The sequence below is a fragment of the Thunnus thynnus genome, chromosome 11, assembly GCF_963924715.1.
Source record: "Thunnus thynnus chromosome 11, fThuThy2.1, whole genome shotgun sequence".
Taxonomy (NCBI): domain Eukaryota; kingdom Metazoa; phylum Chordata; class Actinopteri; order Scombriformes; family Scombridae; genus Thunnus; species Thunnus thynnus.
The window spans coordinates 25,373,218-25,386,127 of NC_089527.1; the positions used below are offsets into that span (position 1 = coordinate 25,373,218).

General features: G+C 39.7%; 1 protein-coding gene across 7 annotated transcripts in view; it reads left to right on the top strand.

Annotated features, from left to right (window-relative positions):
• The window catches only part of usp9 (ubiquitin specific peptidase 9), a 47,579-nt gene that overhangs the window by 5,293 nt on the left and 29,376 nt on the right, over positions 1–12,910 (top strand). For all 7 annotated transcript variants that reach the window (XM_067604089.1, XM_067604093.1, XM_067604092.1 and 4 more), the window contains exons 3-8: positions 5,710–5,855; positions 6,374–6,453; positions 7,727–7,839; positions 10,756–10,974; positions 12,056–12,171; positions 12,283–12,534. In XM_067604089.1, the coding sequence (XP_067460190.1) occupies positions 5,710–5,855; positions 6,374–6,453; positions 7,727–7,839; positions 10,756–10,974; positions 12,056–12,171; positions 12,283–12,534 (926 nt within the window). The remainder of the gene's footprint in view (positions 1–5,709; positions 5,856–6,373; positions 6,454–7,726; positions 7,840–10,755; positions 10,975–12,055; positions 12,172–12,282; positions 12,535–12,910) is intronic.

Genomic DNA, 12,910 nt, shown 5'->3' on the forward strand with positions numbered 1-12,910 from the left:
TGTGTGTGTGTGTGTCTTTGTGCGTGTGCATGTGCAGGCCTGTGTTGGTTAGAGATGAGCCGTGGTGAGACGTGAGAGGCAAGCTGCCTATGTAGGTCAGCCAAGCAGAAGGAGCCTTCACCACACACCCCCACATTTCATATTTCTCAGTTGTGCATCTCTCAGTTCTATGTGTATCACTCTCTCACCCACAGCTGCTCACACCACTATTGATGTACATACACACTCATCAGCTGAGGAATGAAATTAAAAAGAATGGTCACATTGGTGCTTAAATGCACGTTTATATATGCACATTGTTTCACTTGTTCCTCTGACTCTCTTCCTTCAAAAATTCCTATTTGACAGCACTATTACAGAGATACACCCACATACTAACACATTTATACTTCTAACAAAACCATTTCGGCCTGCACTTTTTGTTTCCTTCGGGAAGATATGGGTGAAAGCAGTTGCGCTGTATGCCAAATACTCTGAGTATGATGATGACGACTTGGATGGCTTTTTTTCAGAGGCCTTTCAAGGAGAGACACCTGCCTCTGTACCATAAACATATATACATATACACTTGGTGACCAGAACAATAGAAACCCTAACCACATACAAGAAGCGGGCTTTGCCTTTCCACTATAGAAACAGCTGCATATAGAAACAGGTGCATATAATAGCAATTTAAGTTTTACTCTTGTTTGGCAGATCAACACGAATCAGATTTCCATGATGATTGAAAAATGAATGACTGGGAGAAAACATTCATTTAAGAGATTGTGGTTGTCTATGGTATAATGTGCGATACATTTTAGTGAGAGCAACAGTGAACTTCTGCAGCTAGTGTTTATAAGATACTCAGTGTTGTGCACCTTTTTAATGATGTTGGTTTGTTGAGGTTTGTTCTTTTTCCTGTACTCATACTGTAAGTGGACCTGCTTTGGATTAATTTATGCAGGAAAACTAGTAAGTAGTAGTTTTACAGTTAGTAAAATTAAAAGCATTACTGTTGGGATGTAATGAGTCAATCTGCAGCATTGAAATTTGGGCCAGTTCAGACTTTCTTTTTTAGGATTGGTGTCAGCTACATAAATCAAGACCTTTTTCTGATCCTTTGTTTGTTTGTTCCGGGTACACTAGTGATGTAAGCAAAACTCAGGAGAGATGCTGTTAGGGCCACTGGGTTAGGGGTGGCTGAGATTGCCACTAAATGGGAATAGCTGGTCCACCTTAAAGGTCAGTCCACCTTAAGTGAGCTTGAGCATGGCTCAGCATCTGACGGAGCTTTGAAAAAATCGAACCTTAAATATGGCTTTATGAAGGCAATACAGTTAAAGTTACGTGAATAAACACAAGTGTGAACATTTCATTTGAAATAAAAAAACACTCAAATTCTATTTAATACAATGTCTCCTCTATTCAAGCAACGGCTCCCTTTTAAGTCTGTGTTTGTGCTTGGTGCGACAATATCACAGCATCATGTTTAATTTAACATTATTTTATCTCTATTATCCAATCCAATCATAACACTAACTACTCCTATGGAGCGCAAAGCAAAGTTTTGGTGAGCAGGCGTATGGAGAATGTAGATTCGGGGTGTCACATCCATGGAAAAGAGACAGCCAACTGAAAAGGCTAAATTCAAGTCTGATAGGATGTAGGTGCCAACGGGCAGTGCACAGAGGCAATGCATAGAGTGCATAGAAATTTTTTTTTCTTCCAATCATCAGGTGCAGAGGTGTTCGTGAAAGAGCTGAGTCTTTAGCTTTTTCTTAAAGATTGAGAGGGACTCTGCAGATCGAATGGAGTTTGTTAACTTAGTGACTTAAGGCCATATTGTGATGGTAGTAACAGGTGCCTTACATTGGCAGAGCGTAGTGAGTGTGAGAGAGTGTAGACCTGAATGAGGGAGTTCAGGTAGGCGGGAGCAGTTTTAGTAGCTGTTTTGTAAGCGAGTGTTAAGGTTTTCAATTTGATGCAGACAAGGTAAGAACATGCATGCGGGGAGGCCTGCCAGTGAGGAGTTGCAGCAGTCAATTCGTGATATTATGAGAATCTGTATCAGGACTTGCACTGCATGCTCAGTAGGGCTGTAGTCTGCTGGTTGACTTGTCGATTAGTTGGTCGATATGCACTCGTCCGACTAAATTCTCATTGGTCGAATAATCTCCGTGTTATTTTCATAAGGAGAAAAGTGCTACATCAATAGCTTTCCAGGAGTAATCCATTATTTCCTGCGGCGGGAGGGACAGACTAACAAATTACCTGTGAAAATGGGGGTGTATTCAAAACACCCCCGTTGTTTTCAAAACTTTGAACTCGCCCAACCTAATGGAGATTGCTGGGTCTAATTGTACTCAACGTTTATTGACCGTACTGAACATTTACTGAATCTGTGTTTCTCCATAATGATAACAACGAGAACCCCCAACAGGCCAAAAAAATATTTTTTAATATTTGATATCCGAATGAATATGCATTCATTCATTCGGAAATCGACAGTGTTTGGGAGTCTCTGTGCAGCGCTGTACCGGTACGGGAGTCAACCTCTGTCCTCTGCCTGGGAAACTATTGGTAGTGTGGCTCTGTTAAGGAGTATGTTTGTGTAGCGAGTGGGAAAGAGTGAGGAGCAGAGAAGTGACGGTGGATGTGAGCGTGGCAGAGGTAAAGGTTAGTAGTAAGTTGTCAGTACAGTACAGACTACATTGTGTCAATTAATAAATGCTAAAAAGTCACATCTGTTGTTTCCCCAAATGCTGGAAAAGTAAAGGGGGTTAGCGCCAAAGTTAGCAATGATGGGTTAGCCTAACCTGACACAAAACAGAGAAATACAGAACAGAGAAATGTGTGGCTGCCAAGTTTCCCGTTACCCCCAACCCCCCAACCCCCACACCCCGCCGCGCGTGTGAGACTAATCGATTAGTTGAAGATTATGTACGATTTTAGTTGACCAAGATTTTTTTTGGTTGACTACAGCCCTAATGCTCAGATGGGTAGGGTCTAATCTTCCTGATGTTGTACAGGGCAAATCAACACAACCAAGCAATCAAGGCCATGTAAACTTTGGTGACCAACTATTCTTTAATCGTGACACACACATGTTTCGGGCAGACTTTGTGGGCATGTGATCTGTTGTTGTATAGAGGGACTAGCTGGTATAGAAAGAGCTCAGTCTTAGAGAGGTTAAGCTTAATGTCCCGTTCTTTCAACCATGCTGAGATATTGGCAGTCTTCCAGCGGGAATGATAGGAAAAACTGGGTATCGTCAGCATAGCGATGGTATGAGAAACCATGGGAGCAGATGATTGCACCGAATGAGATGGTGTATGCTGAAAAGAAAAGGGTACCAAGCACTGACCCTTGAGGAACCTCTGTGGATAAGCTGTGCAGTTTGGACACCCATCCCACCTCCAAGATGCTCAAAAAGATCTCCCTGAGAGGTAGGACATGAACCAGCGGAGGGCAGATCCCGAGATACCAAGTTCAGTGAGTGTGAAGAGGAGGATTTGAGGAGGGTTAACTGTGTTGAGGGCAGCTGACAAATCTAGCAGCAATAGAGCTGAGGACTGACCAGCAGCTCTAGCTGAATGCAGTGTTTCCATTACCGACAGGAGTGCAGTCTCAGTAGAGTCACCCTGCTTAAAGCCAGAGTGTTTCAGATCATACAGGTTGTTCTTAGAAAGGAATTCAGAGACTTGGTTAAAGATAGGAAGGGGAGGAGTGAAACCGGTCTGTAGTTTTCATCCTGAACTGGGTTGAGTGTAAGTTTGTTTTTGTTTTTTTTTTTGAGCAGCAGCGTGACCCGGGCTTGCTTAAATTCAGTGGGGAACACACCCACTGTAACCGAGGAGTTGATGTGTGTGACTGTGGGGTTAAGAGCGGGGGAAGTGGTCTGTAGGAGGTAGGATGGTATGGGGTCCAGTGGACAGGTGGTGGGATGAGAGTCCAGCAGAAGTTTGGAGAGTTCCTCCTTGGTCAGAGGGGAGAATGAGAAGGGTGAGGCCCTCTTAGCTGGCAGTGGCAGACTGAGTTGGACAGGCTCAGAGAACTGGTTACTGATGCCAGAAACTTTATCAGTAAAGAACGAGGCGAACACATTTGTAACAACAGTGAGTGTCAGCCAGCTAACAGGCAAAGCTGTTATTTCTTAAAAAATGGTTGCTTTGCTGTTATTTCAGCATTACTTCACACCTTTAAAATGATGTGGTTGGTTGAAAACTGTCAGTGAGCTGCCCCCATTCAAATGAATAAGACGGCTGCGTTTTTTCACGCAGAGCTCAAGACAGTCTAAACACAGCCTTAGAAACGCCATGACATACTGTTAGTTGCTGCTATGTCGTTTCTTTATCTAAATGTTATTTTTATTTCCTGGCTTAGTCAGTGGGTTTTAATGCCGTGTTCATGCTATGTCGGATGGTTGGGAAGGGTCGGAAAGATCACCATATTAAGGACTTGTGAGCATTCACATCATCTGAAAACTCAGGAAGGTTGTATGATAACTAAGTTGTTGTATGAGGGTTTAAAATACCGCGCATTGGCAAAATTACATTATATCCAATTAAATTTGGATGTAATTGCATTAAAAGACAGACTTTGGCGGATGTGAGGCATCCATGTTTGCTTGGTTTTCAGGCGCTTCCATATTAAGTGCCAAGTAGGATATATTGGAGCTTTCAGAAGAATCCCAGTTTCCCAGTTATAATTACAACTTGGAGGTTGATGTGAATTCCATTTACAAGTTGGAAACTCATAATTACAGTAACTCCGACGTGAACGCCGCATATGCTGTCTTGACTCTGTACTGTCACAGAGGGGAAAAAAAAAGGTTGTTAGGAACATTGCTCAACCTGGACGTTGCCTGTGTTGTGTGTGTGTGTGTGTGTGTATGGTGGTGGTGGTGGGGGGTCCTCAGGACTCCTCAAAATAAAGCAGGGAGGGGGGGGGGGACTGCTCAAAATACAAAATATGCAGGGGTGTCCAGTACCCAAAAAAGGTTGAGAACCACTGCTCTAGTGAGTGTGGATAGGAGGGGATTTCTTGACTTCAGTGTTGAAAAGTGAAAGACATTTGTTGTATTTTCTCACCATAAAACTCAACCTTTCAACCAGAACTGGGTACAAAACAAACTGAGCTGGAAAACTGTTTAGCCCAGTGATGGGTGGTTTTCTACCAATTAATTGTGAAATGGCCGCAGTATATTTTTGTTACCTACACAGATTTCACTGTTACAGTTGTTGGAGTGCAGATGTAACGTTAGGGCGCACATGTAGCCCAACGTAAAACAGCTTGTTGCATTGTTAACTCTTCTTTCTCGCTCTCTCACTCTGCTGCTTTGGTATACATTAGTGCAATACAAACCTTGTTTGGCTATTTTTGGGGTTGTTGAGTCGATTTGTGTATTCATACTCAGGTGTATTGATACTGTGTTAGTGTTCCAGTGTGTCCTATATCAAACAATCTGGAAAGTATAATTTCTATTACATTACATTGTGCCGGTGTTTCAAGAATATTACATTCTATAGGTGTTTTTATATTTTTCCGACATTAAATGTGTGTGTATGTACCGTATACAGGATGTCCACAAGTCTCTTTTTATTGATGTGTAGGAATTCTGAACCGTTGATTCTTGTCAAATGTATGACATTATCATTGATTACTTCTTTGTATTTGTTTTTGAAATACTCTTTGATTGTCTGTGATTCCCCCCCCCCCCCTCCCTAGACATCATCTCCAAACTCATCTAATGAGAACTCTCCAGTGAGCCCACCAGATGAACAGGGCCAGGGGGATGGGCCCCCTCAGCTGGAAGAGGAGGAGCCCGCCTTCCCCCACACTGACCTAGCTAAGCTAGATGACATGATCAACAGGTATTTACTCGCATGCTGGCAGAGGCTGCATCCTACATCACTCTTAATTCAGCAGAGGACATACAAACAAAAAGCGAACCCGCTCATAAAAATATCGCTCTACAGTGCTTAGTGGTTGAAAAGTCCACAGAGTACCTTCTTAAGTGAATTTCACTTTTCTTGTAAAGTGAAAGTGAAAAGGCAAATTCCTCTCTGTTGACTCTGACGACTTTAAAACTGAATCTCCCAGAATCTCCTCCTTCTCTCTCTTTGTATATTCACAAAGTGTATTGGTACATTTTTGGGTAAGTGCAAATTATTAAATTGAGTGGATGCATCTTTGTATATCCATCAATTTTGTATGCCACCTCTAAAATTGACTTAAAGAACATACCATAAGAGTTGCACTCATACAGTGAAGGTATTGGAAAGCAAGGTAGACTGGGCTCTTCAGGGTACAGGTAGTCATGATCCATTACTGTGCCTTTTACATTCATATGTTGGTTTTCTGTTGATTCATGTGGGTTTCTTCCTCGTAGGCCTCGTTGGGTCGTTCCAGTTTTGCCAAAAGGAGAGTTAGAAGTCCTCTTGGAAGCTGCTATAGATCTGAGTAAAAAAGGTAAGAATGTACAGAATGAATCATCATGCAGCACAGATTAATCACAAATTGAAATTGAAAGTATAGAGAGCAGGGTGGTAACTAATAATTGTTTTTATTTTCATCTCTCTAATGAAAGATTTTTAAGTGCAATGAGGTTATATAAGAGGACCAGTGCTAAGATTTAGTGGTCGTATCTAGCGGGGAGGTTGTGGATTGCAATCAACTGAATACCCCTCCCCTCATCCTCCCCTTCCAAGCATGTAGGAGAACCTAAGGTGGCCGCAAAACTCATGAAAAACTTGAAAGTCCCTCTCAAGAGCCAGTGCTTGGTTTGTCCGTTCTGGGCTACTGTAGAAATGAAAGATCTGAGGCTGAAAGATCAGTTCATGAAAAAATGGCAAATTGAGCTCAGAAGTATGACATTGTGATATGGATGTAGAATTCAAACAAGTGCTTAAACCTGAAGAGTATCTGTTGTATGAAAACCATAAATACAGACAGGCTATTTGTAACTTTAAGGTGAACAACACCAGAATTCCCAAAGTCATTGGAAGATATAAAGGGCTGGATAGAAACAAGAGGATCTGTAACCTTTGTAATGACAACCATTTAGGAAACAAATATCATGTTTTGTTTGAACGTAAGCATAATGAATTATAGAGAAAAGTATTTGCCAAAGTATTTAAACTGTCCGTCTGTTTAAATGAATTTTATTACAATCAGATGAACCGAAAGTTATTTGTAAATTAGGTATCTTTTTTGAAGAATATGCTTCCTTTGTTTAAGTAACATTTGTTGTACTTGAACCATGCCGTACACCAACATTTTATTGTGTGTTCTGTTTGTGCTTCATACCATGTGATCATAGTCTTGAGTCACATAAATAAATGACATGAAATTAAATAAATTGCATCACTGCTCTGCTTCATGTTTAGGCTGTGATAGGCAGAGCTTGTAAATATTACATGTTGACTGAATTGACTCAGTACAGTAATCGCAAATATCTTGACAACATTTTGTACGTCAGATATGAAATTTTGTATTGAGAGTGACGTAAGACTCCAGATGTTCATCATCAAGAAGAAGCCCCCCTATTTTAAAGCCACACCAGGATAAACCCATCCTTGAAACCTTAATGAATCCAAAAAGTTGTCTTTCATTTCCTTGTTTTTGGTCTTAAGTTATTTATTAAAAATAATTAGTAATGTAATTAAGCTCTTTGATGTCTGTAGACATCCCTGCATTTTATATGAATTGTAAGGTATAATATGAGTGATGTCTTTCTTTGCAGGACTGGATGTGAAGTGTGAGGCATGTCAGAGGTTTTTCCGAGATGGTCTGACCATCTCCTTCACAAAGATCCTGACGGACGAGGCAGTCAGTGGCTGGAAGTTTGAGATTCATGTGAGTCTGAATTATTGCTTTACATTTACTTGGAAAACTAGCTTTGATACTTTATTTTTGTTTAAAATTGAACTTTCCAGTTTTATGAAAGAAAAACTTGCTGGTATGTGTAACATATCTTCAAGCTAAATTTCAAAAGTGAAAATTGCCCTGATTTACAGTAGATCAACAGTTTTTGGAATTTGACGCCACCTCTAGTTCCCACAGATTACAACAACTAATCTTTACTGGTTTAAATGGAAGGAATCAAAGGTGTTATTGACAGAAATTTGTTATTGTCAGGTGGCATGATTCAGTATAGTCAGCTTAGCTTTATTTATTCTTTGACATCTTTGACTTTATCTTATTGGAAGTATGCAGTTTTCAGACCAAGGTCTTGCCTGCAAATTGAGTTTTCTGTTTGGTTTTCCTAGAGCTGAGGAAAGAGGCAACACCAGCAGTAATCAATACTCTTTTTGTTAGAAGTAGCTGAGGTTGGCTGTTGTGTTGTATTAGGGAGATTGATCTCTGTAACCTTTTCACAATAAACGGATGAGACAGAAAGGTTGGAAAGGACACATGGGGGCACAATGTCTTTGTTTCTCCTGTCAACCTTACTTGAACTAATGTTGACCAGGTTTAAAAAAAAATACATAAAATCTAAACATATTTTAGTACATTACACAAGATTGTATATTACAGATCTGATAAGTATGTTTTATGATCCACAGCTGTTCTGATTATTCTTATTAGTCACTCAAAAAATATCTATGAAGCAACCAGATTCTTGTAAACTACATGACTGAAATATCTAAAAATTGCCTTGGAATGCTGTAATATCTCATAATTTATAACTTCGGATCTGTAAACCAGTCAGGAGTAGAGATGTGCCAGTATACTGTTTCTACTATATAAAATGGTAACAATACCACCAAGCCTTTCAGTTACCATCATTACCATGATTGTTACCGAGCACCATGAACACAGCCCAGCTCCACTGTCTTTATTATCAATTTTACTTTGATAAACCAAAAGTAAACCAATCAAACAGAAAGACAGCAGCTGCTGCAAGACCAGAGAACCAGGCTCCTTGTCTGGTTAGCTCTAGCTAACAGGACATAACTTGCTATTAGCTAGTCAACCTATTGAAGTGCAGCTAGTTTGTGTACACAGAGTCAGAGAGAGAGAGAGAGAGCTGCATTGAGATCGCACACATTACATTCTTCCTCACAGATCAGTTTCATCTCTGGCTGAGGAGTTTGTTAGTAGTAATGCAGAGATGGTGTGCAGACGGGCTAGTGGCTTGTAAGAGCCCAAACTGCACTGCTGTCTATAACTATTATGCGCTTACATTCTGCTTTTTAACTATTAACACACAGCAGGAAACACTTGAGTTCTTGATCTACAGAAAGTCCTATAGACAGATGATAAACACTTCGACTGTGAAAGAACCAAAATGAAATTCATGAATTTTACCTGATGTAGAAGTCTGAGGACCAAACCATCATAAATACAAGTGATCAACAATGTGCAAGATTTTTTTTTTGGTTCTTTCACAACTATTGATACCCAAAACAAATCAGGACATGTGTATATAATCTAAGAGAAAACAACCAGCCTGCTTTTGTTTGTGGTGTTTTTAGTGTTTTTGATGTCAGTTCATTTTCAGGGTACAGCAATACCCAGTTCACTGTTCAACCAATCATGGTGTGAAGTAATATATTGCAGCATTAATAGTAGTATTTCATGAAAGTTTGATGATAATTGTGATAATATCGCTTACTGTGATATTTTTGGCCACAATAATCATTGCAAGGAAATTTGATACCAGCACATCTCTAGCCAGGGGCCGTGCAGGAGGGGCAGTGGATTGGCATTTTCCTAATAACATAATTAGCAGGCATACTTTTTATTTGTGTGTGGTGATCTGTGAAGTTTTCACATTACTCGTGTTGATGAAGTGAGATGTGAAGATTATTGGCTAACCTCTGGCATGCTCCTTTCAAGTAGCTCACAAAAAGAGCAAGCTTAGACTTGCTAATAGTATTTCTTCTGACTCCTCACATGTTTTAAATGGAGAGTACCAATTTCCGCCCTCTAATAGGTGATTTAGAGTCCCTCATTTTAAATACAACAGGCTGAAGAATTTTTTTATACATCAGTCTATCCTGCTGCTAAACCAGCAGTAGTGCTGGTAACTGAGATCTGAATCCAGAGGATTTATGTGATATGTATGATTGTCATGACTGTTTGATGTTTAATCTGTGTGTAAATCTCTTGAACAGAACTGTCTAAGGATTACAAAATGAATTTCAATGTAAATGACAATAAAATTTGTATGGTGATATAATGATCATGATGCCAGTAAAGGCACTAAAACATAAGTCTTACAAGTAAAATGTGAGACTTGACAGGTAGTCTATTTTAGGACTTAAGTCTGTGGCAGCTGTTCTATCATGGTGTGCTTTACTGCAGGGTAATTGGGCAGAAGCCATGAATAATCTAGTATTTCTCCTCATACCAAGTACAGGGTGTTATTGAAATGGCATCTTTAATGACATTCTGTGTTTTTAGAAATAAAGTATATCTAAAATGAGTGGTAAAAGAACCAATAATACATATTTTAAACCTTTACCCAAACTGGACAGTCAGACTCAACTTGTTCAATTCTGATTTGGGTACAGCCCAAATATGTATAGGTTTCAGGCCATAATGGATGAACATATATAACGGGCGAAAACACCCAAGTCAATGACAAGTCAAATGGTTGTTTATCCCCTAATGTGATCTCACTATCTCACTAATTCCTGAGGAAGGACATTTTCCAGTTTGAATTGAAATTCTCTTCATCATCCTCTCTTGTTTCTTTCTATGTCTCTCGTAGTTAAATGTTTAATTTATTGCTCTTTTCCTCAACACACATATCCTTTTTCACAGAGGTGTATCATCAATAACACACACCGGTTGGTGGAGCTATGTGTGGCCAAGCTCTCTCAGGACTGGTTCCCCCTACTGGAGCTGCTGGCCATGGCCACCAACCCTCACTGCAAGTTCCACATCTACAATGGCACACGGCCCTCTGAGACCGTCCCCGCTGGAGCACAGCTGGCTGACGATGAGCTCTCCGCCCGACCACCAGACCCACGCTCACCTAAGGTGAATAACCACTGCAACTTTCAACCAAACATGAAAATTGTACCCTTGAAATTACCTCAAGATTTGAGGCTGATCTTAGACTTTTTTTCATTCTTATTCTTTCAATTGGCCACTTTTTCGTAAAACTGACCTTATTGATTTTTGCCTACATTCCTTGATTATATAAATGTCCAAAATATACCCTTAATAGTTTGGATTGTTTGTGATATTCCTTAACAAATTACCTTTAAATATAATATACAGTATGTATAAGCATGTAGTACATTCTAATCATCTTATCAGTAGCGGCTATGCAGAAAACAGGCTATTTTATTGGACAGTTTAGAGGACAGTTAAATTATTTTTTCCTTCTAGACGGAATCCATAGAGTGGCATTTTAGTCTTACCCGAAGGGCCCCTGTGAAACAAAGAGAATTTGTCTCTGGAGTAGCCTGATAATGAAAAATATGGAACTCAAAGTCAATAAGACACTTAGTGCTTGTGTCAGAAAGCAGATTGTGTAAAAGAGAAGGTGGATACACCAGGGCATAGGAATTTCACAGTGAAAGAGTGATGAATATAGCGTGGGCATGGGTCACTATGAACAGCACTGCAGCACTGCTTGCCTGTCTGAATCTGTTGGCATGGGGCCCAGGTCTACTTAGGGCTTCACTGTGCAACAAAGTCAGACTTTTATTTTGTTTTTAGGGTTGAAATCATTCATCCCTAAATATCAAACCAGAATGTAAACATTTTATTAGTTTAAGATTATTTATTAGCTAAAAAGGAGTTGTTTGAAATCTCTCCCTGTCCCCTTCTAACACAGTATCTCTGCTTTAAGCCTGGGATCTCCTTCTCAAATGAGTCTCAAAGAGAAAATGCTGCACTCAAATGTTATTTTTCAAGCTTTTAATTGGGAACTTAGTCGGAGAAAAAAATCTGGAAATTTGATTTTTCATAAAATAGGGCCAGTTACAACCCCACTTAAAATCTCTTTTAATGGAATTTTAAGACAATGAATTTGTGAATCCAGCTCTGAGTTACCAAATTAAAGGTTACTGAGTCTTCAATGTATTTTTCTCTCTTCATTTCCTATTTACAGGGCTGGCTGGTGGACTTAATAAACAAATTTGGCACGTTAAACGGGTTTCAAATGTTGCACGATCGCTTCATGAGTGGCCAAGCACTGAACGTCCAGATCATCGCTGCACTTATCAAGTAAGCCTGTTAAGGAAGTTGCACAATATTCAACACCATGTCAACGTATCATGGGCTAGCAATATACTTAGTAGTTTGTGCGAGCTGATTTTTGTGTTTTCTTCATTACAGGCCTTTTGGCCAGTGTTACGAGTTCCTCACATTGCACACGGTAAAGAAGTACTTCCTTCCAGTCATCGAAATGGTTCCCCAGTTTCTAGAGAATCTCACAGATGAGGAGCTTAAGAAAGAGGCCAAGAATGAAGCCAAAAACGACGCACTGTCCATGATAATCAAGTCTCTGAAGAATCTGGCTTCTCGTGTACCAGGACAGGAGGAGACCGTGAAGAATTTAGAGATTTTTAGGTTAAAAATGATTCTTAGGTGAGTATGAAAAGATCATATCCTAATTAAATTCTTCTCATGAAATTAAGATTTTTGGTAAAGATCGCCTCTAGACATTTTTCAAGATACAGTATTTAGAAATACTCTACTTGGAATAAATATTTGTGTCTGAAGTTCAATTAGCTAATTTAAGTCCCTAAAATTACTTACATCTACTCCTTCTCCCTCATTCAAAACTCCAGAATCTATGAATATGTAAATATTTTTAATTTAAAAATGTAACGGCTGGACACAAGATGTCTCCTACTTCACTGTAAAGTCCATTTTCAGTGTTTGTGCATTGGAGGCTTCAAGTTTCCACATCACACTTGTGTAAATTGCATACTGTACCATGATTGGCTCCAAACTAGTTGTG